A 25,315-nucleotide genomic window follows, 5' to 3' on the forward strand; every position below is an offset into this window, starting at 1 on the left:
CTCTGCATACTGTGCTACTATAACTCAATTTCCCCACGGGGATGAATAAAGTCCATCTTAATCTTAATCTTAATCTTAATCTTAAATATTACAGAGCTCCGGGCCAGTTCATTACCCTACAATAACAGAGTCCATTGCCAGGGCATGAAGTCTGACAACCTAACTATCCCTTGGCCCAGTCTTTTATAGAAACACAGATGCAAATAATCAATGCTCATACAGTCCAATCTAGTCCTTCCGCTTGGATGACCTTGTCCTCTTCTTCCAGTCCCACTTGATGTTGGTACAGTCCTTCTTCTCCATTGTCTTCCCAGATGGCCAGATCAAAGTTCACATTCTTCATGCAAATACGCTTATCAACACCACAATACTGTCCCGTTTAACAATGGGTGTTTCACACCTCCAGCCTGACTCCTGAGATCTAAACAACAATCCTGTCAAAGGAATGTCTTTGATTTTTATTACACTTGCTAAAGATTCTACCATACCTAACTTCTAAAGTACAGGAACATATGGTAGAACACATAGTAACAAGATAAAGACAATTCTCTTCAGTCTCCAAAAGACTTAAAAGGTCTTCCAATTTGTTCATACAAAGAACAAGTCTTTGTAAAAGACAGACATTGAGAGAGACATGAACAGCAGTGTATGCACACATGCATTGCTGGTGTTGTATCGCAATATTCTCGAGTGTGTCACTGCCGATCCGCGTGTTCTCTGAATGAAGGCTCTAAGGAGAAAAATGCCAATTTCAAAATGTATTCCTTGTTCTCTGTTGTTTTTAACTGTTTCCCAGATAGCCAGCTCAAAGTTCATATTCTTCTTGCAGACAAACTTATCAACACCACTAAACTATGCTGCCTAGTTTTAAGATGGGTCGTTTAACAGTTTCAGCCTGACTGTTTCCACTGATTACACTTATCTAAACAACAGTCATGTCAAGGAAGGGTCAACTGACTGCTTAACTTTGCATTGACCTGCACTATTTCTTACTATTTATACATATGTCTTATTTTATTTATCTTATTCTAGTGTTGTCTTCTCTATGTTGAATGTTGCAGCGTCACACCAAGACAAATTCCTAGCTTGTGTAATACTGTGTACTACATGAACAATGGCAATACATCTGATCTGATTCTGAACTTTATTACACTTGCGAATGATTATATTATCCCTAACAATTAAACTAATTCTAACATAAAACAGAAACATATGCAAAAAACACAGAAAATTCTCTTCATTGATGGGGGCAGCAGAGACAGTTTTCTGTTTAAAAAGAAATAAATGAGTATCCAGTCTTCCCAGCGGGGGTGGGAGCTGCTGATCGTGAAACAGCGCCTCCGTGTGTCCGCCTCAAGCTGCTCGGATGAGGACAGGAGACTCCTCCCTCTATGTGACGTCAAGTGATGACGTTTTCAAACGGGGCCAAAAAAGTTGTCTCACCGTTAACCGTGTGATCGAAGTCGGCGTGAGCCCAATGTTTCCCCCTCACGATGATCTGATGCGGATTACTAACCTTGTAGGAACGCTCCAGTTTTTCTCGGAGGTGATCGCTGGAGGTCGAGCGTGATTTAAAAGTAAGTCAGTTCGCTGTTAGAAACAATTTAAACTTGGAATTCTGGTTTCGGCACGGTTAAATTTTAGGAGGGAATGAACGATAACAAAAAACCAAACCTTTTAAATTTATTGCCCTGTTTTTACTGCTGCTCTCGTTTTATTCAAGTTGGATCTAAAAAACCTTTTGGCAGCATCTGCTTCCGTATAGTCTCCAATAGCGCTGTTTTTAGTCGTTTTTCTGTGATTTATCTAGTGACCTGTAAGAACGATATGCCACTTCGTTTCATGTTTGATAATTTACATTTATTGTTTAACCCCGTTAGAATTTTACAGTTGTGGTTTTATGCTTTAAGGGAAAATGGTAAATAATGTGATTACATTGGCAGAGCTGAATCTGCTTACTCGTGTGTGTGTGCGTGCGTGCGTGTGTGTCTGTCTGTGTCTGTGTGTGTGTGTGTGTGTGTGGGGGTGGGGGGGTACCAGATGATTGTTGACAAACCAAAATCTTGAGAGCATTTTGCGCACACATCCGGCCTGCAGCTTCTCTCTGCAGCTTCTTCTTCTTCTCTCTCTCTTTTTTTTTTTAGCATGTTCAGTGTTTACACCACGCGCCTGGACGATGCTCTTTTGAGGGCTGAGATCTGTATTTTTCCTTAGCTCAAGAAAGGTTTAGTAATGTTTAAATAGCTTATTGGTATGTGAAGGATGTAAAATATCATACTTAAGGGGACCTGAAAATGTGAAAGCATGTCCTGAAAGGTGCCTCCGTTTCTGGGGAAATCTGGTTGCAATCACTTGAGGCCGAGTTGTTTATATATTGGGAAACAACTGTCTTGATGGATGATGTGCATGAGAAGACACTAAAATGCCACATGCAGATCAGAGGGTGTTCGGGGGAGAATATCTACAACGACACTGACCCAAGGATGAAAAACAAAGAGATGTAACCGGACACCAATAAAAATGAATCACTGGTGTAAGAAGAGACAAAGGGGAGGATACCACCATTCCAGACACCAATAGAAAGAGTTTATGATAAAATTATGTTAAAGTAATCCCCAATAAAAACAAAGGAAGTAGAGTTATATAAGCAAAATGGGGCGTGAAGGATGGTCCTCCAGAATTTAAGGTATAAAAGACAGACACAAGCGTAAAGTTTTAGTACTTAGGACTGCTCATTTTTCCTCTCTGTTATTTCATTTTTGTTTTCGTGAATAACCTTTTGGACTTGACTCCTCTAAGATCTTGTGCTCATTTTGGACTCAGACCATTTTTGATAATGAAGACGAGGAAAGTTCCATGTCAGTCTCCTCCAGGCAGGAAATGATAAATTCACTGCAGAAATGAGTAAAAGGAGGACAGGTAAAGAGCTGGTAAAGCATGAAGAAGAAAGCCCCAGGCAGAGCAATGGTGCTTGATATTACTTCTGAGTTATCAGTGACAGAATGACGCCGACCCCAGGTTTTATGTAAGGTTGCCAGTTGTTTGAAAAGCAGGAGTGACTCAGGGGAGAGGAACCCCAGTCAGTGACAGCTTTTGTCACAGGGATTAATATTTAGCTGTTTTTGCTGACCAATGTTTTTAGATATTTAGAGTTATTTTGTTCTTATTAGTAATTCTTTTTTCCCCATGAAGGTACATTTTTCTACACACAACCTTCCTGTGTATACAGTACTAGCAGAAATCCTCTTCCTTTTCAAACACATTGACTGTTTTGGCAACTAAAACTTTCAGAAAAAGTCCCAAGGCAGGGCACCACTTTTAAACATTCACTTTTACCTTTTCTACCTTGTGAGGGTGAAGTTTTAGTCACCTGTGCTGTCCGTCACTAGACTCAGATCAACCGCGCAAAAAACAGGTGGCCTTGCAATGGAGAGAAGAGCAGTTCAGGCTTCCTGTCTGCTCCGCTCGTCTGCTGCTTGCTCGCCTCTTTGATTGGTGCAAACAAGATTGATGTCAAACAGGACCTCACGACTTCTTGTCTCCTATCTACTTTTCCCATCTTTACGACCTCCTTGTCTTAACGAACAGGATACCTCTAAGTGCTGGTTATGTAAACAGCTCCAGCACTTATTTAAACATTCACACATTACTTTTTCTCAACAGCATTCCTCAAACACTTTAAATCTACACATCACAGCATCTAAACGATAATAGTGATAACAACAATTCTTCTCACAACCTTTACTTTGAAACCCAGCAAATCCTAGTCTAGGGAAATTCTGTTGAACTGGTGGCTGTTGCAGCATTGTTGTGGTTGCAGCATTGTTGTGGTATATTTCTTCAGGTGTTGGTCAAGAGTTGTTGATGAGGAAGGAATCTTTGTATACACTGACTTGGTTATAAGAGATGTTTAGATTCAGATTCAGGTCCTTTATTGTCCCACACCTGGACATTTACAGTGCAACAACAGCAAGAGCACGCAGAGAAAAATAAGAGTAGAATAGAATAGAATTTGGAATATACAAAGAGGATGTATATTTACAATAATCCAGGTAAATGGAGATTTCTTGCTAGTTTTCAGACTTAGCCCGGGCTACTTCTCATGCATGGTGAATTGTGAATCATCAATAAACCATCATTGGACCGTGAACCAGCTGACCCTGACTCGTCATTCGACTTTGTTGCGGTAACTCTACATCAACCCATTGGCACTGGCATAGGTATTCTAACTTAAGAAAAGTGTAAGTTTGTTAAAGTAATTAGACATAGAGTAAAAACCACAACACTAGTGTAGTGGCTTTTCCTCTCTGTCTGATTACTGAACTATGTTACACTTTTCTTAATTCTTATTACCTATGCCAGCATGCAGAGAGATCTCTGCCTATGCACAGTTCTGATCTTGTATAGCTGAAGGCCTCCAAGGCGTAGACACGGGACGTCTTCACAGCATGTGTTCGGTGCCTGCACAGCATGTGTTCTTGCTGGCGCCAGAAGTTGAATGACTGAGAACATCCCCCTCTCCAGTTGTTCGACGCAGGTCTCCTTTGAACACCAGGGGGGCGATGTTTCCCGTGAATGCATGAGGTGCGAAACAGGCTCATTTGCTCACCCAATCTCCATCACAACCTTCCTAATTTCCATTTCTTTTCCTTTCTTTTGCACTCAATTTGCATTACAAGAGGCACGGGCTCCAGATACTACATTAGCTTAATAGCATGTGATTTATGTTTCAAGTAAGTTTTAATCTGACAACAATGTGGTTGATGTATCCATGTGCACTCACCTGTCTCAGTGATAAGCGAAGAGTGTCCACCTATGTTGACGGTGCATGATGTGCACAAGTATTTGAGTCATGTACTGTCTATCAGTGTCATTCAATGATGACGGGGAGCGTCAGCCTCAGCCTTAACCGGACAACAGTTCAAGCCCTGTGTGTGTGTGTGTGTGTGTTTTAATAAAGTTTTAGCTTATGACTCCTCGTATATTCATCCTAAATAATCAACTTTAATCGTCATGATGTGGAAGTTTCCTCATCTTTGAGTTTAAAAAATGCACTGAGTCCTGAAGAGAATTATGTTTACCTTGTTACCATGTGTTCTTTGTGTTTTTTGCATGTGTTTCTGTTTTCTGTTAGAAGTACTTTAGAAGTTAGAGATGGTATAATCATTAGCAAGTGTACCCTTCCTTGACATGATTGTTGTTTAGACAGTTGTAATCCAGGAGGAAGTCAGGCTGAAGGTGTTAAACACCCATCATAAAACTGGACAGCAGAGTGTGTAGTGAAAAAGGGTAAAAGGCATAAGGCGTCAGAGGCAAAATGTGTGGTTTTAATATTTACCTTTTGATCTAGTAAGTAGACCTTGTGATTAAGGCAGATGAGTGTTTAAAATTACATATAGAATCATGAGAAGTTAAGCCAACATAACCTATGTGTGACCTATGTGTGACAACATTTAATCATCTCTTCCTTGGCCCATGATCAACATTTTCCGAGGTTATTCCATTTATAATGTTGGCAGAATGTCTTAGCCTTAGCTTAGCAAAATAGACCTCCTGTTCAGAAGGTACCTGTCTGCGTGTTGGTGCCAAAAAAAAAAGACACAGAGTACCATAAGTTATTGAAGATTAAAAGGATCAATAAGAATTTATTGAAGGTCAAAAATACATTGTAGTTATGGTGAATTTCTTCTGATGGTAACCGAGATTTGTTGATGAGGAAGGAATCTTCTCAGACACCAACTTGGTTTGAAGAGATGTTTATTGCAGAGAAAAGTCAGGCATCAAACGGATGCTGCAGCTTGTCCGTGGGAGTTCTCGTGGTCCTGATGGTGAAGATCTCCTCCAGACTTATTCCAGTAGCGCTCTTTTATACATCCGAGTAAACACATTCTTCTCTGATGGCTTCATAACACAGTCTAACCCACCAAATGATATAGAGTCCAATTATTACTAAATAGGAGGAAGGAGAAGGAAGGAGGAAGGCATCCAACATGACCCTGTAAAACATAAAGTCTCAGACATGAAACACCTGTGAGATAGCGCCAGATTGTCTGGAAAACAAGTCAAGGCCTTACAGATTTCTACGACCTTCACAGAATGGATACATAGCTGAAATACAAGTTGAATTCTTACAGAGTTGCAGAGAATAGATACATAGCCTCAGATACTACATATTATATTTCTTCTGGTGGTGCCCGAGAGGTGTTGATGAGGAAGGAATCTTCATATACAGTGTCGGTATATACTATACACTGACTTGATTATAAGAGATGTTTATTGGAGAGAGCAATCGGGTATCTATTGGACTCTGCAGTCTGTCCGAGGGAGGTTCCGTGGTCCAAATGATGAAGATCTCTGAAGTGCTTACCTCGATAACCCCTTCCTTTACAGTCAAGTAAACACATTCTTCTCTGATGACCTCATAACACAATAGCAAACCAAATGGCATTGAGTCCAGTTATTACCAAAAATGGAAGTAGCCTCATGGTATACATTCTCATGTGAAGAACAATCTGGGCCCAAGCATCCCTGCTTAGCAGCTCCTCTTACAGGAAAAACAAGACATCCATCACGAGCTTAAAGAAATGCAAACATCACAGGACATATGTGGAACATATCCTAATATGGCGCCAGGCTGGCTGTAAAACAAGTTGAGGCCTTACAGAGGTAAAGGCCTGCAGAGAATAGATACTGTGGTGAATTTCTTCTGATGGTAGGCAAGATGTGTTGATGAGGCAGGAATCTTCACAGACAACAACTTGGTTTGAAGAGATGTTTATTGGAGAGAACAGTCAGGCATCAATCGGACACTGCAGCTTGTCTGTGGGAGTTCTCGTGGTCTTGATGGTGAAGATCTCCAAAGTGCTTACTCCGGTAGCCCCTTTTATATGGTCAAGTTAACACATTCCTTTCTGATGACCTCATAACACAATATAGCCAACCAAATGGTATAGAGTCCAGTCCATTACAAGAAGACTCGGGAGCCTGTGGGCCCCAGGACTCCTTCACAGCAATTCCCCCCTTGGGGAATAACAAGGCATTCCATCACAAGCACGAGAAGACACTGGTGACAGGACACATATGGAACATGTTTGAGATGGTACCAGGATGGCTGAAAAAGAAGTTAAGATTTTCAGAGGTCAAGGCCTGCTGGGGATCAATACACATTCTTGAGAAACCACAACATGCTTAATATTAAAAAAACAGATATTGTGGTATCTCTTGTGTTTTGTGGAATTCTCCTATTTCATCTTTAATTTTCCTTAATTATTTCTTTAATTCTTCTCTTTAATTTCTCTTTAATTATTTCTCTCTAAGGGATAAAATGGTTTCATTGACTAAAAAACCAAGACGTACCTGGTAGGTAGGCCAGTTTAATGAGCGCTGTCACTTTAAGTAGTGTCTGCACTTTGTGCCCATATTACTGCTTCTGACTTGTTGAAAAGGAAGCGGGAGATTTCAGTTGTATAAGCGACCTGTCAACATTCTTACCCGGTGTCCGGCTGCTTGGTGAGTTTTATTGGGTTTCTTACTTTTCTGGTGGCTTTGTCATCTGCTGTCATGTAGGCTACTGCTGTGCTGTTGGGTCTACTTGGTAAAGCTAATGATAAGTTCTGGATAAGTCTTGGGTTTGTTTGGTATACTTGTAGAACTGTCATTGTCTCCATGCTCCCAAACTTAAATATTGATATTGTGATGTTGTTAATGGATATGGATTTGGTGTTTGACTGTCTTTCTGAAGCTTTAAATGTTTGTTCAGATTGCATTTTCCCATGCTTTGGAATGTTTGATTGTTTGACCAGCTTGTAGCAAGGATTTCTACTTCCTAGTTTGCCTAGTGGTTTCTGGGCGCTGTAGTCCAGCTGTATTTCCTTTGGAGAGACAGATGCTATTGGGACTGCTGCTGGGCTATATCAGATTTGCCTTTGAGACATACATAAATGCTTGGGATTTGCTACTTTGAATGTTATTAATGTGTTTCAAGATTTCATTTGCTGCTGATATTTGATGTTTGATATTTGAATATGATGCATAATATGTGTGAAGTATTTAAAATGCATTTTTTCACTGACATCATGCTATTGAACTTTTATGCCCTATCAGGATACAAAATGAATTAGTCGTATTTTGAAACATCTGGTGTAATGCTGTTTAATATTGCGATGTGTATGTAAATGCTGGAAAGTTAATTGTTTAACTTCAATGTCAGAGTTTTGGTTATTGGATGTTTTCAAGTCTTTTTTGAGAGTTCAGATTTCATGGCAATTTCTGTTTCAGGACCTTATTCACCACTTCCAAATGATGTCTGGATGGAATTCAAATCCACTTTTGACAAGATTACTTCAAGAAGAAATCACTGAAGACACCATGGGCATGGAATCTCCTCGGACCTACGTTAATGGAGGCAGACCGCCAGTTACCTTTCATTACACGGGAGCTGTTTCTCTCTTGCCAGCTGCTGAAAATACTAGCAGTTGTAATTATTACCAGTTGCAAAATAGCAGTCAGCAAAGTTCTTTGGTGCAAAACCCTAATGGACTTCAAGTCATCAATGAAAGCAATGTTTACCCGGATTCTCAATTCATAAATTCCCGTCCGCCTCATTCTTATGTACAAAAACCAAATGCTGACTCCTTGCAGCAAAGTGGGCCAGTGCACCTGAACCCCCACGGTGTGGTACAGCAGACACCGACACAATACCACTCAAGCAATGTTACGATGCACAACCGTGACGTGAACATTTTACGTACTGGTGACACAAGCATGACAGCTCTGATGTCTGGTGCACCAACAACTACCTCGCTTTCTCAGCAACAGAGGGTTGACACGTGCCACAATAGGTCTTCCCTTACACACAACAATCAAAATGTTTACAGTCGCTGTAACAGGGGAAATGAAAACTGGCAACAAATTTATTATTCCCAAAGAATCCAAAGCTACATCAAGAAATTGCAGAAGCACAGAAGAGATGGCCATTGTGAGATCAGGCAAAGCCAACAGGGCGTGCCGGTTTCTCACCAGGGTCAGAGAACTCAACAGCACCCACCCCCACCATACACCACGTCCCATTCAAAAGAAGCCATCAAGCAGCATGACAGGGAGAAGATCCTTTTAGGAATGACAGAGGATCGAAGAAGTTCCTATCCAATAAATCAAGTCAACTGTTCTCCAACTAACAATACCTCACTGTACAGAGGAGTGCAGTCAAAAATGAACCAGCCCATGGAAACAAACACCTCGAATGCAGGTCAACCTTCAATGTATATTCCTGTACAATCATTAACTGAATCCATCCCTGTCATTACACTGAAGCAGAACATGGCACTTTCATCAGAGAATGGCTCTTATGTTCGACTCAACTTGCTCGTGGTTGATCAAAACAATTCATCGCCACACTCTTCCGCTCTGGACACTCTTCCATCAGCCACGGAAGACACCTGCTCTCTCAGCACGCCTCCTGGCTGCACAAATTCAAGAGCCATCGCCGTTGTGCAGCCGCTGTCTCAAAGCTGTCAGGTCTTCAGCGAGCAGCAAGCTGTTGAAGCTGTCAGTGATAAATCAGGAGCCACCACTTCTTGTAATTCCCCCGCAGAAGTCGTAGATAAAGCAGCATGTACACAAGAATTCAACTCCAGACCTGTGGATAAGATGTTCGAGGACCAGAGTGATGCACAAAAGTCTCCACCGTCTGTGTCCAGAAGCCAAAGTTGTGAGTCTTCAGATGATCCGAAGAGCTCCATTTCAGAGATTTCCTCAGGTCTGACAGTCTCCTGGACAATTAAAGAGCTACAGCAATTAATACAGGTTGAAGAAGATGCTCAAAAAAGGTCTCGTGATTGGCCAGTTGATTGTTTTTTTAAAGTGCAGCAACTTTTTTTAGACAATTTCAGAACGCGGCCAGCAATTGATGATTTGTTATGTTTTGTTGCAGAGTGTCAAATGTTCTTGCAAAAACATAAAAAGACAGACTTTGTAGTAACACAGTTCAAGCCAGGCTTTGAAAACCAACATGAACACTATCACATCCTCAAAGATAATGACCTGTATTCAGAAACGCCCTACAGATCCTGCTGGTTGAACAATAACCTCCAGCTGGATGATATCCATAAAGAGTTTGATCTTCCATCATGTCTGAGGGGCACTGGCCTCAACAGCCAGGTGGATCTCCTCGCCACAGCCAGTGGTGCCCCTGGTCAAAAGTTCAGTGAAGCTTCTGAGGAAGACTTGCCACAGACTGAACCCAAACCGGTAGAATCTGATGTGAAAACGCAGGTGGAACCCAAGCAAGCAACGTCTCATGTGGGGAGGCAGGTGAAACCCAAACTGATAAAATTTCATGTGTGGAGGCCGCTGAAACCCAAAGTGATGGAATGTAATGCGGGGAGGAAGGTGAAACCCAAACTGGTAGAATGTGATGTGGGGAGGAAGGTGAAACCCAAAGTGATGGAATATGATGTGGGGACACAGGCAAAGCCCAAACTGGCGGCATCTGACGTGGAGACGCAGCCCTGCTCTGTTGAATCTAGTCCGATTCAGGCTCCTTCTCCTGACAACACACAAGCTAGTGATTCAGATGACCCCTTCCTCTCATTTGAAATCCAGGTTTTGCCTCCAGAAGAAGCTAAATTGATCTATGAGCAGACAGAAAGTCCAGAGCACCACAGTGACGTTGCAAGCATTGAGAATCAGGAATGGGATCATGAGCCAGTGGAAGACGCCTGTACTTCCGTGGCGAGAGAAAGTCCTGACATCAGTGATCTATTCAATGAGACAGACGACACCCCAGACTCTCCGATAGAAGAGGTTTGTTGCCTTTCGAGGCTGGTGGGAAACATAGTCGAATCAAACCTGCCTTTACAAAAATGTCAGTGCGGCTCTAAGCAATCGGTCGAAGCCGTCATCGACCTAACTAAAGATGACACCAGTCATGATTCCGACACTGAAACAATGAAAAGTTCAGAAAAATGTAATTGTGAAGTGATCATTTTAATAGAAAACAAAGAAGACAATCCCTGCAGCACCGATGCTGATGTTTCTTTGGACCCTGAAATGGACATCAACACCATTGCTGATTCAGTGAGCATCCAGTCAGTTAGCTCCGCTGGTCTTGACAGTGACGTCGAGGTATCCAGCCCCATATCGGAAGGTGAAGAGAACAAATTCTCTGGTGTATCATCAGACTCATCTGTGGAAACTGAAGAACAAACTCGAGTCTGTACAACTGAACCCCGGCACAACTGCACCACTGGCAACAGTGAAAATGAATGTAAGTCGGGGAGACGCGCTGTTTCCCTTATAAAGTCAAGCTTATCCAACCTCCCCGCTGAGGCAGAGGTTGCAGTGGATCCAGCTCGGAGGAAACAATTAAAGAACCAGAAAGATGCACAGCTGATGCTGTACGGATCAGTACAACAGGCGCCTGTAAATACTGGCCAAAGAGAAAGACGCTTTTCACCTGATGGCAGTGTGTGTGCAATTTCAAAGCCTCCAGATGTTATCTCTGTGCCCCTCCGTTCTTTGAAGAGGCACTTAGAAGACCCTCTTCCAGTTCAGGAACAATCAGCCAAACACAGGATTTTCGAAATTTGGAGGAAGAGTTTTCCAGTAACCCCACTGAAACAATCGACAAAAAACACACAGAAGCCTGTTTTATCAGCCGCGGCTAAAAAGAAGATGAAGGATTCTCCGGTGACGAAGATGAGGTTGAAGCTGCTGAAATCCAGCCTGAGACACAAAAATGTCTCCAAGCGCAGGAACCAACAGCATCAGTCCAGGTAATTTACGCCATTCACACTTCAATGAAAGACAATTTTCATTATGCACCAGTTTATTGGACCATGCCAATAAAAACAAAAGATAAAGAATATAATATAAATGTGCTCTGTATGGAATGGTGGGGATTGGCTCTGGAAAAGGTAAAAAAAAAATATATATAATTTTTAATTTGTATTATTCTCCTGTGTTGCAGGTGCGGCCCACTCGGAGACGTTTTGGAAACTACAAAAGCAATCAACAGTGACCTTCTTGGACACTCGTCCGGTTGAAATGTCAGACACATCTGGAACAGCATTAAAGCGACAGATTCATTTTATGAATGTAACATGTTGAATGTGAACGTCAGGGTTAACGAAGATCGACGCACCTTCTTAATTGCATTTCAAAATGTCGCAAAAATAAGCAGTGTGACTTTTTCCAGTTTACATTTCCTCCTCTCGTGGAGTCAGTTTGGTATGTGTACTTAAAGTTATGTATATATATATTTTTTATAACTATACTTTTTATACCAAGCTGAATGTTATCCTGTGCATATTTTCTACAATAAAAACATAAAAATATTGTTGAACATTTACTTCAGTTGAAAGAGGCTGCAGTTTAAACAGGACCCAGAGATGTTCAGATTGATGACATAAAGGTTATAGATAGATTGCCGGGTTTATGAACAAATTAAGAATAATGATCAACGTGATTCATCTAACATGTATTCTGGACTCAAACAAAAACTGCTGATGTCAACAAGAAAAGCCACACCAAGAGAACAGACAAGATTGTAATGAAGCCCTTCCTAAGCAGATGCTCCGCAGCAGTTATTTATTCTGATTTGCTGTGCAGATGAACAAGAAAGCATTTTTCACCAGACACACTGGCTCACTCTTTTTCTTGCAGGCAAACACATTTTTTCAATGAGCTACCAAAATGCTGCATTTTATTTAAAGAATTGTGGATGGTAGAGCCAAACTCTGCTGCAGGTCAGTCCATAGTTCTCCTCCTTAACAGACTCGGGCAGCTCGTACTGTACCAGCGGGCGCAACAATCCACGGATGTCGTGGCTCTGGAACTGGGCTCTCCCCGGGTCCCCGATCAAGACCCTGGTACCGTGAGTTCTGACACAATTGTCTAACCAGGTGTGAAGGCTGGTGGCGAGAGCTTCGTCATAGAACATGTCGCCCAGGAGGATCAAGTCGACGCCCTGGATCTGGGAAGCGATCATGTTTTCAGACACACAAACGGGTGGTTCCAGGCTGTTCAGCTCAGAGTTCATTTGTGTGGCGATGGCTGCAACTGCAACACAAAACAGCAAATTGGTAATATTCTGCCATGTAAATAGCCTAATAGCTTAAGTTTTCTATGCAACCCACCAGTCCATGTTTTTATAATAATATTACGGTGTGTCTCATCAGTAACCTTTTACACATATCAAATATAAATATTAGAGTGACACTGACATAAGTATAGTATATTGAGTATATTTAATAAATCGACAGTGCAGAACAATGTGAGACTAAATGATATATTATTGGTTTTTATCAAGACTGTTGTTAAACGTTTGTATATTCCTCACATACAAAATAATCTATTTAAACATCACATAGCCTTTTTTGAGCTGAGGAAAACACACAAACATTACATAACCATTTGAGCTAAGGAAAAAATACACTAGATATTTTTTTGATTTATGTTTAAACACAAAGAGAGGAGAATGTGACCGAGTATCTACACAGACATATTGGTAAAAGGGTTTATGGCTGATTTGGGTTAACTTTTATAGTATTTTCTAAAGAAAATGCTGATGACTGGACACATACCTTCGTCTATATCGTTGGCAATTACATGAGCAGCTCCACAAAGTTTTGCAGCGATGGCGGAGGCTCCACAGCCGCTGCCCACATCCAGAACCGTTTTCCCCTGACACTCATCGGGATTATCCAAGAGGTACCTTAATGCAGATGTTGCCAGATTAGAGAACAGACACTCTCCGCCAAATGGGGCAGTGCAATTACCTTGACAACGCTTGTCCTCCTGGCCAGTATATGGCCCAGTACGGGTCATCAAAAGGCCAAAGTTCAGGTCTTTCTCGCCAAAAACGACAATTTGAGGTCAACAAGCGCAATTTGACCTCGGGTGTCAGGCTGAGCTGCCCTCCTGTCTCCGTGTTCTCCGAAATAAATCTTCTGATTGACTCATTAGACTTAAATCTCGCCTGTTCAAACGTTTTAACAAATGTTTTAAAACACTGACTGTACCTCTGTGGCGAAAATCGTCCCAACATAGTTTCGTTAGTGAAAAAACCTTTCAGGCCTCATTTGATTTCTGTGCTTCACATATTGTGATAAAAAACAGTTTCGTGACAAGAACAATATACATCTATATCTACATTCATCTCCTCTGACAACAATAAACATCAGACGGACGGATATTGCAGGGGGACAATCGTATCGTCGATGTCGGCCGACCTGCTGAAAACTGGATTCAAAAAACGTTCCTATGAAAAAAAGGTTCCTACTATTTTCAAGACCCCCCATCCCTTTTTATTATATTTCATTGGTATTTTTTCTGTCTACAAAATATACCACACGTAACATCGACTAGAAAAAGCGACAACAGTCAAACCTTGGAGAAAATGGATCTAAGTAGCACAGCAAATGTTTAGACCTTCGTCACACCCATTCGTAACACCTTTTAAATTAAGATTACAACATATGTGGAAAAGGTCCGAAAAAGATTGTTCCGTTCCTTAAATTCATGCTAGAGCAGTCTATCTTATAACGTTTAATTCATATACTGTATTTATGCAAATAATATTATGAAGCATATTTTGTCTCAGTTTATAAAAGTTTGCAACCTTAGAGGCATCTGGAAAAGCAAAAGCCTATAAGGGGAGGAAGGAATGATGCAACATCTTTCCTGGAATTAAAAGTGTTAGTTTATGTTTTTAATAGTTTATGTTTTAAGAGAGTTTTAATCTAATGAGGATCTGGTTAATGTCTCCATGAGTGTTAGCTGAAAGTATTGGTGTGGAGATTTCCTGGTCTTGTAGTGAAGGGTAAAAGGAAAGTTTCCATGTTAATGTTTTCCTTCTTTACGTTTGCAATGCCATGTTAATGTTTAGTTCCCAGTTTCCAGACTAAGTTTCCATGTTAATGTTTTCCTTCTTTACGGTTGCAATGTTTGCCTTCGTGCTTATAGGCCTGATTGTGATGATAACTGTAGTGAAAAAGGGTAACAGGCATAAGGCAACAGAGGCAGAATGTGTGGTTGTTGTATTTAACCTTTGATCTAATGAGTAGACCGTCGTAGTTAATGAGTGCAATGGATAGACCCTTTTAGTTAATGATTAGACAGGTAAAGCGTATGAGAAATGTATACGAGTCATTGTCACTGTTTGAACACCTGCTGTATGTATGCATGTCACTATTTGATGTACGCATGTCACTGTAGTGAATGTTTGCTATGAGATGGGAAGTCCGGGAAAGTTATCAGAGGGTTAAACAAAAGATGGGAGGCTGCCTGTTTGAACAGGAAGGTGCCTATTTAAAAAAACCATGTAAGGTACACCTGACTTCTGATAAGTGTAATAAACGGTACTTAATGGTGGAAAATGAGTAAAAAATAGCTAACCAGAAGGAGGAGTCCGGGGCGGGGTAGCCCCAGGCTCCAAATAGTATAAAAGAAGGGCAATTTGTGTCAAAGATCAGACTTAGCCCGGGCTACTTCTCATGGATGGTGAATTGTGGATCTGCAATAAATCATCATTTGGATCGTGAACCAGCTGAACCTGACTCATCATTCGACCCTGTTGTGGTATCCCCGCACTCTGATTCGTTTTACACTGGCATAGGTATATTGACTTAATAGAAGCATAAGTTTGAGTGTTCTAGCGTAGGGGAAAATCCACTACATAACCAAGAGGTCTTTGTCTGTTCATGGCCTGAAAGTGGGGGTTTCCAAAAAGTGGGAATGGCTAAAGGACATTGTCTGTTTAAAAAAACATGGGAACGTACACCTAACCTCTGATAAGAATACTAAAAAGTACATAATGGTGGAAAACGGGGAAAAATGGCTAAATAGAAGGAGGAGCCCGGGGAGGAGTAAACCCAGGCTCCAAATTGTATAAAAGCTGGAGATTTCTTGCTAGTTTTCAGACTTCTCATGCATGGTGAATTGTGAATCATCAATAAACCATCATTGGACCGTGAACCAGCTGACCCTGACTCATCATTCGACTTTGTTGCGGTAACTCTACATCAACCCATTGGCACTGGCATAGGCATTCTAACTTAAGAAAAGTGTAAGTTTGTTAAAGTAATTAGACATAGAGGAAAATCCACAACAGTCTTCATGATCAGAAAAATGTCCAAATGAGCAGAGGAGTCAAGTCCAAAACGTTTATTCTCAAAAACAAAGATGGAACAACAGAGAAGAAACATGAGCAATCCCAAGAGAGTTCCAAGGAAGAGCTGAAAACCTTATGTCTGTCTTCTTTCATGTCTCTTCTTTCCCACAATTCATTTCTATTGATGTCAGGAATGCTTCTCCTTGTTTTGTTTTTTAAATAACAGGTACAGGCCTCTTTAGTGTTTCTGTTACTATCAACCCTGGACAGTAATTGGTCAGCACATGGCGCTAAAGATTTCGTACAGTATTCGGTATTCACTGTTATCACACTTCATACATTATCGAGACAGTTGTGTACATTTATAACCTCAGCTGGCACTCATGTGACATTGGCCAGATCATCATCAGAGCAGAAACCCTAAACTTAGGGTTAAACTTAGAGTTACATGCAAGCATATGCTGAAGTATTTTTAAGTGTAGGTGACATAGAAAAACTTTCACCTCATTAATCTGAACGGTCAGCACAGACTCCTTTTTCTTTGGTTTAGACTTGCCACAAGGTTCTGTTCAGTGATCGGTTGGCTGCTTAATCCCGGTTGCTGTTTACAAATTTTGAAAAAGAACAATCTTCTGGTACCCTGTGTTGCATTTTTGGACATGAATGCGCAGGTAGATGCTTTCTGAGCCGAAAGGCACCTCCTTCTTTCCCTGTGGTGAAATATCGTTAATTGCATTATTATGTTATTGCTATTCTAATAAAAGTAGAAGAGAGTAGTTTCGTATGTAATACGAGAAGGATTAAAAGTGGTAAAGTGGAGTGAGGGAACAGGTCTGTGTGTCAGCATGTTTAGTAAGCAGGAGGACAAAACAATAATGTGTGATATCTGCTTAGGTTAGGCTGGTCAGGCCTGTGCGCCTCTGCGTATGCTGAGAATGAAGTCAAAGACGCCTCTGCACCCACATGGCCTTGGACATGTGTGATAGCGTGGTAAAAAAATATGTCGTCAAAACATGAGCAATGTGACCCGTGTGAGAAGAATTATTGTTATTGTTGTTATTAGTATTATCTTTAAATGCTATTGTATGTAGATTTTGAGTGTTTGAGGAATGTTGATAAGAAAAGAAGAACATGAGGGTGTTTCGTAAAGGTGCTGAAGTTGCTGACAACCAAGCTCAGCATCCAGATGTATCCTGTTGGTCAAGATTAGAGAAGTTTGTAAAGATGTCAGAAGACAATGAGTTACGAGATCCTGTTTAGACACCCATTCTGTTTGCACCAATAAAAGAGGTGAGCGAGCAGGAGATGAACGGAGTTGACAGAGGAAGCTTGAACTGCTGCTCGACTCTTGTTGTTTGCGTGGTTACTCTGAGTCTAGTGAACGAACAGCGCGGGTGATCAAAACTTCATCCTCACACCCGGCAAGGACAATCTCACCCCTGCCTGTGTGAGTAGTGTTGCTGATGCAGTCTATGTAACTAAGATATGTCTCCTGCTGTGTAACCATGTCTGTATTTTAATAAAAAGAGACAACGCTGGAGTAGAGTGAGAGTCTCCGGGTCAGCGCGGCAGAGTACGTGTCTGATCGGAGGGCGACTCTCCCTTGCAAGGTCAAAAGGTACTTCAATGTTTGGTCTCAACTTGTGTGGTGAACTTTGTTGGTGCGCCTGCCTGAATACACTTCTGAGGACTCGAGTAAGGATTCGATGTCACCCCTCACCCACGGTGAGGCTCTGGAGAGGAGGCCAAAAAATCCTGTCCGCAGTGGGTTAGAGCCTTCTTTAAATTTCAAGAAACATGTATGATGAAAACATGTATGTGAAATTGGGTTCTGCATTTGCCTGAAAGTAAAGACCTGTGTGACGTGATATTATGAAAAACTATATAAAAAGATAAATGGGACGGGCCAGCTTGACTGGGGGTAAGGCTGGATGTTGGAGTAGAGATTAAATTTTAGTCAGAGTAGGGGAATAAATAGAAGAAAAAACATTTATGCGGGAGGAAAAACCATATGGAACCGAGGTCAGGGCTCAGGCGGAACTGTATATATATGAGATTCCAAGTGCCCGCGTTGCCTTCTCCCAGCGCTGTCGATAAAGACATCTCCAGATAAGACTCTCGCCATTGTCCTTTGTTCATCTAATATGTAATAACTAATCAGTTTTGATCAACTGTGTAATTATAACTAGGCAGAAGTTGTTAAAATAGCAATCAGTTGCTGTTGTTAAATGAGCAAAGTTCTCTTCATCAATGTTAAAAACACTTGTCCTCCTTTGATCACACCAGTTCTATGGTGCTGAGCATTGCACTCACACAGCAGACCCCTTCTTGAAGTTCTCCCTGCATTTGTGCATCAGCATCATCCACTTGGATAAAGGAGATTCTTCATCCTCAGCATATTTTTTACATACATATGACTTTTCCACTGCATGATCAGATCAGTCGGACGCTGCAGTCTGGCCTAGGGAGGTTTCGTAGTCCAAATGGTGAAGATCTCTGAAGTGCTTACTTCGATAGCTCCTTCTTATACAGTCAAGTAAAGACATTCTTCTCTGATGACCTCATAACACAGTATAACCAAACAAATGGCATAGAGTCCAGTTAGTACCAAAAATGGAAGTAGGAGGAAGGCCTGGAGTCCGTCAGCCATATGGTACACAGAATAGAGACACAGGTCTGATACTACAACATCTTCTCAACTTCAGCGTCTTCTCTCACTTCGACCAGCAAACTGTAGTTTAACTGTAACTGTAGTATCTGAAACTATGCATCTATTCTCGGCAGACCTTGACCTCTGTAAGAACTTACCTTGTTTTCCAGCTGTGTATCTATTTTCTGTAAACCTGGACTTATGTAAGACCTCAACTTATTTTTCAGCTTGTGATATCTGGTGGTGTTTCCTGCTCTTTTGTGTAGTCATCAGCTTATGATGGATGTCTTGTGTTTTTCCTGTATAAGTGTTAGGTTCGAATGACTTAAAACATGAGAGAAACAATTGAGGCAAAGACAACAGCTTTAAGCTTTACTTGCAGCAAGGGCAACCTACACCTGCTATCCCGAGGTGATAGAACATCAGTTAAAGCAGGTCACAGGGTTCTGCACAGGGGTGATAATAAGCGGTTACAGCATTGCTATATGAACAGTTTGGTGAAGCTTGTGTATTGATCCCGAGTAGGCCCTGTTTCCTCATTTCTGAAGAGGTTCCACATGAGTCTTTTTACCAGTGCTATCATGCACTCTCATGTGCTTTCACATGCTTGTGCTATACCATGTGGTTTGTCATATAGTGTCATGAGATCATTAGAAAGGAGTGTGTTTACTTTACCATATAAAAGGGGCTACCGAAGTAAACACTTCGGAGATCTTCACCATCGGGACCACGAAACCTCCCTCGGACAATCTGCAGTGTTCGATTGATACCTGACTGCTCTCTACAATAAACATCTCTTATAACCAAGTTGGTGTCTGTGAAGATTCCTTCCTCATCAGCACATCTCTACGATCACCAGAAGAAATTCACCACACAAACAAACAACAAAACAAGCAAACAATAAACCAACCAGCCAACCCAGTTGTATTTTAGAAGGATGTGATCTCTGCTGTGCTGCTGCTCTAATCAAATGTAGCAGACATCTCAGCATGATACCAGATGATATCAATACCTGTTGGGGGTCCTTTGCAGTCATACTGGCATTTATAAGAAACGCTTTTGTTGTGAATCTTCTCCTGGTGGTTGCCGAGATGTGTTGATGAGGAAGGAAACTTCGCAGACACCGACTTGGTAACAGTCAGGCATCAATCGAACACTGCAGTTTGTCCGAGGGAGGTCTCGAGGTCCCGATGGTGAAGAACTCCGGGGAGTCTACCTCGATACCTCCTTCTTATAGAGTCCAGTAAACACATTCTTTTCTGATGACCTCACGCTATACCGTATGGTCAACTCAATGGTGTGTTGTTCAGTTATGACCAAAAAAGGGAATAGTGAAGATGCTTCATGCTATACATCCTCCTAGTGAGAGCCACCAGGGGCCCACAGGCTCCTGTAGAAGGAAGAAGGACACCGGACACACATGTGGAGGATGTCCTGATATTGTGCTTAGGTTGGCAGTTAAACACATTACGGCCTTACAAACGTAAAGCCTGCATAGAACGGGTCAGATACTACACTTTACATCTCATAGGGAAGAGGTCATGAAAATCCTCACAGAAATGCACTAACTATGCACTAAAGATTTACATTTCTGTACACTAAAGGCGTCATCTATGGTGCTTAAAACCTCTCCAGAAAGAATCCAGGGAGGAGTCAAGAGAGTTGAACAAAAGGACATTAAAACAAGCTGTCCTATCTGCCTGTTCTAAAACATAAAGCATATGACAAAAAAGCAAATCAGACTACAGGCACTGACCTACCAGCAGCCAGTTAGATGATAATATATGTAAAGCTGTAATTGAAACTGAAGCTTGAGGATACAGTCGACCTATTTCTCCATAATCTCTCTTAAATTATTTCTCAAATGTTTTAGAGAAGTTTGATACATTGTCACTGTCTGTACAACATTGGATGATAAAAATTTAATTTCTGCTGTAGGACAACATCGTCATCTTTGAAAATGGAAGGATCGCTTTTAAAAAACTAAGGTAGGATTTGATTAAGAATATAGTGTTGTGAATCTTCTCCTGGTGGTAGCCGAGATGTGTTGATGAGGAAGGAATCTTCGCAGACACCGACTTGGTTATCAAAGATGTTTATTGGAGAGAACAGTCAGGTATCAATCGAACACTGCAGTTTGTCCGAGGGAGGTTTCGCGGTCCCGTTGGTGAAGAACTCCGAGGTGTCTACATCGACACCTCCTTCTTATACAGTCAAGTAAACACATTCTTTTCTGATGACCTCACGCTGTACAATATGGCCAACCCAATGGTATAGCGTTCAGTTATTACCAAAAAAGGGAATACTGAAGATGCGTCATGCTACACATCCTCATATGGAGAACAACCAGGGGCCCACAGGCTCCAGTGTCATCTTTTAGCAGCTCCTTTTACATAAAGGAAGAAGACACAGGACACACATGTGGAGGATGTCCTAATATGGTGCTTAGGCTGGCTGTTAAACACATTACGGCCTTACAGATGTAAAGCCTGCATAGAACGGGTCAGATACTACACAAGACTATAACATCTGTGTATGTGTTAATCAATGTGTCTTTATAGGAATTTGTGTGTGTGCGCGCACATTAGCTGTTCCAATGGTTGCCATGTTTAAAAAAATTAAGTGTGTGAAAATTGTGTTTCTGCTCCAGGACTCCAGGGATGTTAGGGAGAAAAGGGTTAGATTTCTCCCTGTGCCATTGCCTTCAGAGAAATGAGACAGAGACTCTTGCTTTGCTTGCTGCAAGGGTAACCACACGTCTGCAGTGTGAGCTACGGAGATGCTGTCCTTCAACAGGGTTTATTTATACTAACAGACAAACATGTTGGTATTGGATTAGGGTGGAGTGTTCGCAGACAAAAGTAGAAGTGAACATATAGAAATTGGAAACGGAACTTTCCAACAGCGGGTACATCTGTCTTTCGCCACCTCGAGGGGACAGAATATCAATCATGATAGCTCTCTTACGCAAGCAAGGTCACATGAAAGGTCTTAAAACAGGCAGTTTCTGCATGTGAGTAATAATAAGCATGTGAGCATATGTACAAAGTATTTTGAACCTAACAAGGGAACATCCTGGCTGTAGGATCACTGTTGTTGTAAATTTCTTCTGATGGTAGTCGAGAGGTGCTGATGAGGAAGGAATCTTCGTATACACCGACTTGGTTATAAGAGATGTTTATTGGAGAGAGCAGTCAGGTATCAATCGGATACTGCAGTCTGCCTGTGGGAGGTTTCGTGGTCCAGATGGTGAAGATCTCCAAAGTGCTTACTCCGGTAGCCCCTTTTATATGGTCAAGTTAACACATTCCTTTCTGATGACCTCATAACACAATATAGCCAACCAAATGGTATAGAGTCCATTACAAGAAGACTCAGGAGCCTGTGGGCCCCAGGACTCCTTCACAGCAATTCCCCCCTTGGGGAATAACAAGGCATTCCATCACAAGCACGAGAAGACACTGGTGACAGGACACATATGGAACATGTTTGAGATGGTACCAGGATGGCTGAAAAAGAAGTTAAGATTTTCAGAGGTCAAGGCCTGCTGGGGATCAATACACATTCTTGAGAAACCACAACATGCTTAATATTAAAAAAACAGATATTGTGGTATCTCTTGTGTTTTGTGGAATTCTATTTCATCTTTAATTTTCCTTAATTATTTCTTTAATTCTTCTCTTTAATTATTTCTCTCTAAGGGATAAAATGGTTTCATTGACTAAAAAACCAAGACGTACCTGGTAGGTAGGCCAGTTTAATGAGCGCTGTCACTTTAAGTAGTGTCTGCACTTTGTGCCCATATTACTGCTTCTGACTTGTTGAAAAGGAAGCGGGAGATTTCAGTTGTATAAGCGACCTGTCAACATTCTTACCCGGTGTCCGGCTGCTTGGTGAGTTTTATTGGGTTTCTTACTTTTCTGGTGGCTTTGTCATCTGCTGTCATGTAGGCTACTGCTGTGCTGTTGGGTCTACTTGGTAAAGCTAATGATAAGTTCTGGATAAGTCTTGGGTTTGTTTGGTATACTTGTAGAACTGTCATTGTCTCCATGCTCCCAAACTTAAATATTGATATTGTGATGTTGTTTACTTTGGTAGCCCCCTTTTATATGGTAAAGTAAAAAGTAAAAAGACACAGGTGACAGGACACATATGGAACATGTTTGAGATGGTGCCAGGATGGCTGAAAAATAAGGTCTTACAGAGGTCAAGGCCTGCTGGGGATCGATACACAGGCCTCATATACTACACAGTACTGAAAAAGATGAAACAAAAACAACAGATCACACCTTTATCCACACTCATTCAATGTCTGGACCAAGATCGATGCATATTAACAATAAATCTCCGACATTTGCTCAGACAACTGTTTCATTTCATCAGTGTTGCTGACTTACTGCGTGTGAAGCTGCTGTGGAGCCAAAAGGCGGTGCAGAGTCTCCACCTACAAGCTGGTACAGGTACTGCAGGGACAGAGGGCACTTTAGTCACTACTTACAGTAGTTTCACCACCTCAGAGTAAACATGCACTGTTTTTTTTAATCCTAATGTAAAAAACAAATGCTTTAAATATTATATATATATATATATATATATCTTGATATTCTTGCCAAAAAACTATACGTACTGTATATTTCTCAATTCCCTTCCCTTTACACCCTTAATATGAATATTTTACTCTGCCTCTCTCGTAAACTAGAAAAAAAAATCCCCTAAAACTTAACTAATTTTAAAGCAAAACAGTCTCAAGTAACATTTTATTAACAGAACACAAGCCACAAGCAAACGTTTGTGAAAAACCCCGAATAATTTCAATGACGTGGCAAAGAACATGTTACGGAACGAGGGTTGAACAGAACCCGAACGCAGGCCAGGACACAGTAGTAAAATGGTCACAAGGTTTTATTTACGGGGGAAGGGGAGCAACACAAGGAAGACGAGGGCAGCCGTCCAGGACTGTCGAGCACAGGGAACAGAAGCGGCCCTCCAGGGCCACAGGAAGCTCTGGAACAGAAGAGGCCCTCCATGAAACTCAGGAACAGAAGCGGCCCTCCAGGGCCACAGGAAGCTCTGGAACAGAAGAGGCCCTCCATGAAACTCAGGAACAGAAGCGGCCCTCCAGGGCCACAGGAAACTCGGGAACAGAAGCGGCCCTCCAGGGCAACAGGAAACTCGGGAACAGAAGCAGCCCTCCAGGAAACTCAGGAACAGGAGCGGCCCTCCAGGAAACAGGAAACTCAGGAACAGGAACGGCCCTCCAGGAAACAGGAAACTCGGGAACAGGAGCGGCCCTCCAGAACCGCAGATCCAACGCACGACGAGGGAACCCGAACAAACACCCTCACACGACGAAGGAAGACGAACAGCACAACCTGCTTAAATAGGCGAGATGTAAATTTCCTACAGGTGCGCCTGCCTGCAGTGCCAGCTGCCACCAATTGTGCTCCACACCACCCCTTGCAGGACAAAGCCAGACACATCCCAGAACCCCAACAGAACATTCAACATTAAAATTGGGATTTTTGCACATCTCTGTAACAAGAATACCAGGATGATAGATGGATGACAACGGTCTGTCAAAGTTTCTGGTAACGCAGTTTGGGTTGTGATCTTCTGCCGGTTATCTGCTGACTTTCCTCCATATTTGCAGCTTCTGAATAATGAGTAAAATGTACAATTACGTCAGTCCTCTTATTGGCAATTTCTTTCAGTTTTTCTGATTTGACATGGACGCACAGCCTCGTTTATTTGCAGAGCTGAGTCTGGGATTGCTGCAGATCTAAATAATGAGCTGCACTGAAGTAGACGTCTCTGATCATCACTGCTGCTTCTGACCGGAGGAGCAGAAAAATAATCAAACCAGATGCATGAGCTGGAACATCACAGGCGCTGTCATTATGCCAACTTATTCACTGTCAAAGGGTTGGGAAAAAAAAGAAAAGGGCGTCTTGTTCCTCATTTTTCCAGTTATGCAAATTTACCAATTAATATGCTTCTGGGGACTAAAGCTTTGTGGAAGAGTGAGCGGGACACTTCCGTACATAAGAGGAAGGGGTGTAGCTTAACTTATTTTATCTTTAGCTCATTATTTATCCGTCCTGATCTGTGTGCTTCACAGAAAAAAAGTAATTACCAAAAAGTGTGAAATTGTACTGCTGGACTGGACGAGTGCAGATGGTGTGGAGTGAATTGGACGCACGTGTGGGCGATGTGTATCATAAGGTGCAAATTATATGCAGACATTTGCAGGGATTCGACATTCACTGCTTCCTTTTTAAAAAAAAATGTTCTTACAGCTCTGACATTGATTTTCTGTCATGGTTGTGTTTGTGGTGGCTGTTTTCGTGGAGATGAGAGGCAAAAACAAACATGGAAACCATGGGAACAGTTAATGCAAGCACACACACACACACGCACACACACACTGGGTTTGTTAGTGAGACCAGGATTGGATTAGAAATTACAAACATTTCGTTGCTCTGGTAAAACACTGAACAGGCAACAGAAACAAAGTTTCCGGAGCCATTTTGGTTCCTAGAAGCACAGACAGGCCT

The 25,315-nt window shown here is 41.7% G+C and overlaps 2 protein-coding genes across 2 annotated transcripts; one reads left to right on the plus strand and one right to left on the minus strand.

Annotated features, from left to right (window-relative positions):
* Positions 1 to 1,427: 1,427 nt before the first annotated feature.
* LOC105416914 (uncharacterized) lies at positions 1,428 to 12,349 on the plus strand. The gene is made up of 3 exons (XM_011607247.2): positions 1,428 to 1,577; positions 8,278 to 11,774; positions 11,969 to 12,349. Exons 2-3 carry the CDS (start codon positions 8,299 to 8,301, stop codon positions 12,042 to 12,044), a joined length of 3,552 nt encoding a protein of 1,183 aa, XP_011605549.2. The 5' UTR covers positions 1,428 to 1,577; positions 8,278 to 8,298; the 3' UTR covers positions 12,045 to 12,349.
* A 195-nt stretch (positions 12,350 to 12,544) lies between these two features.
* Positions 12,545 to 14,228, minus strand: LOC101062761 (electron transfer flavoprotein subunit beta lysine methyltransferase). The gene is made up of 3 exons (XM_003967376.3): positions 13,779 to 14,228; positions 13,584 to 13,714; positions 12,545 to 13,059 (listed from the first exon to the last, which is right to left on the minus strand). Exons 1-3 carry the CDS (start codon positions 14,045 to 14,047, stop codon positions 12,704 to 12,706), a joined length of 756 nt encoding a protein of 251 aa, XP_003967425.2. The 5' UTR covers positions 14,048 to 14,228; the 3' UTR covers positions 12,545 to 12,703.
* Between the last annotated feature and the right edge of the window lie 11,087 nt (positions 14,229 to 25,315).

The sequence above is a fragment of the Takifugu rubripes genome, chromosome 9, assembly GCF_901000725.2.
Source record: "Takifugu rubripes chromosome 9, fTakRub1.2, whole genome shotgun sequence".
NCBI classification, from domain to species: Eukaryota; Metazoa; Chordata; class Actinopteri; order Tetraodontiformes; family Tetraodontidae; genus Takifugu; species Takifugu rubripes.

Bases quoted from the DNA above. Each gene is read 5' to 3' on its own strand.
- LOC105416914 (XM_011607247.2), top strand. From the start codon at position 8,299: ATGATGTCTGGATGGAATTCAAATCCACTTTTGACAAGATTACTTCAA. The intron at 11,775-11,968 runs GTAATTTACGCC...CCTGTGTTGCAG, and splicing joins AACCAACAGCATCAGTCCAG to GTGCGGCCCACTCGGAGACG.
- LOC101062761 (XM_003967376.3), bottom strand. From the start codon at position 14,047: ATGTTGGGACGATTTTCGCCACAGAGGTACAGTCAGTGTTTTAAAACA. The intron at 13,715-13,778 runs GTAATTGCACTG...ATCTGCATTAAG, and splicing joins GGAGGACAAGCGTTGTCAAG to GTACCTCTTGGATAATCCCG. The intron at 13,060-13,583 runs GTATGTGTCCAG...TTTGTGTTGCAG, and splicing joins TGCCAACGATATAGACGAAG to TTGCAGCCATCGCCACACAA.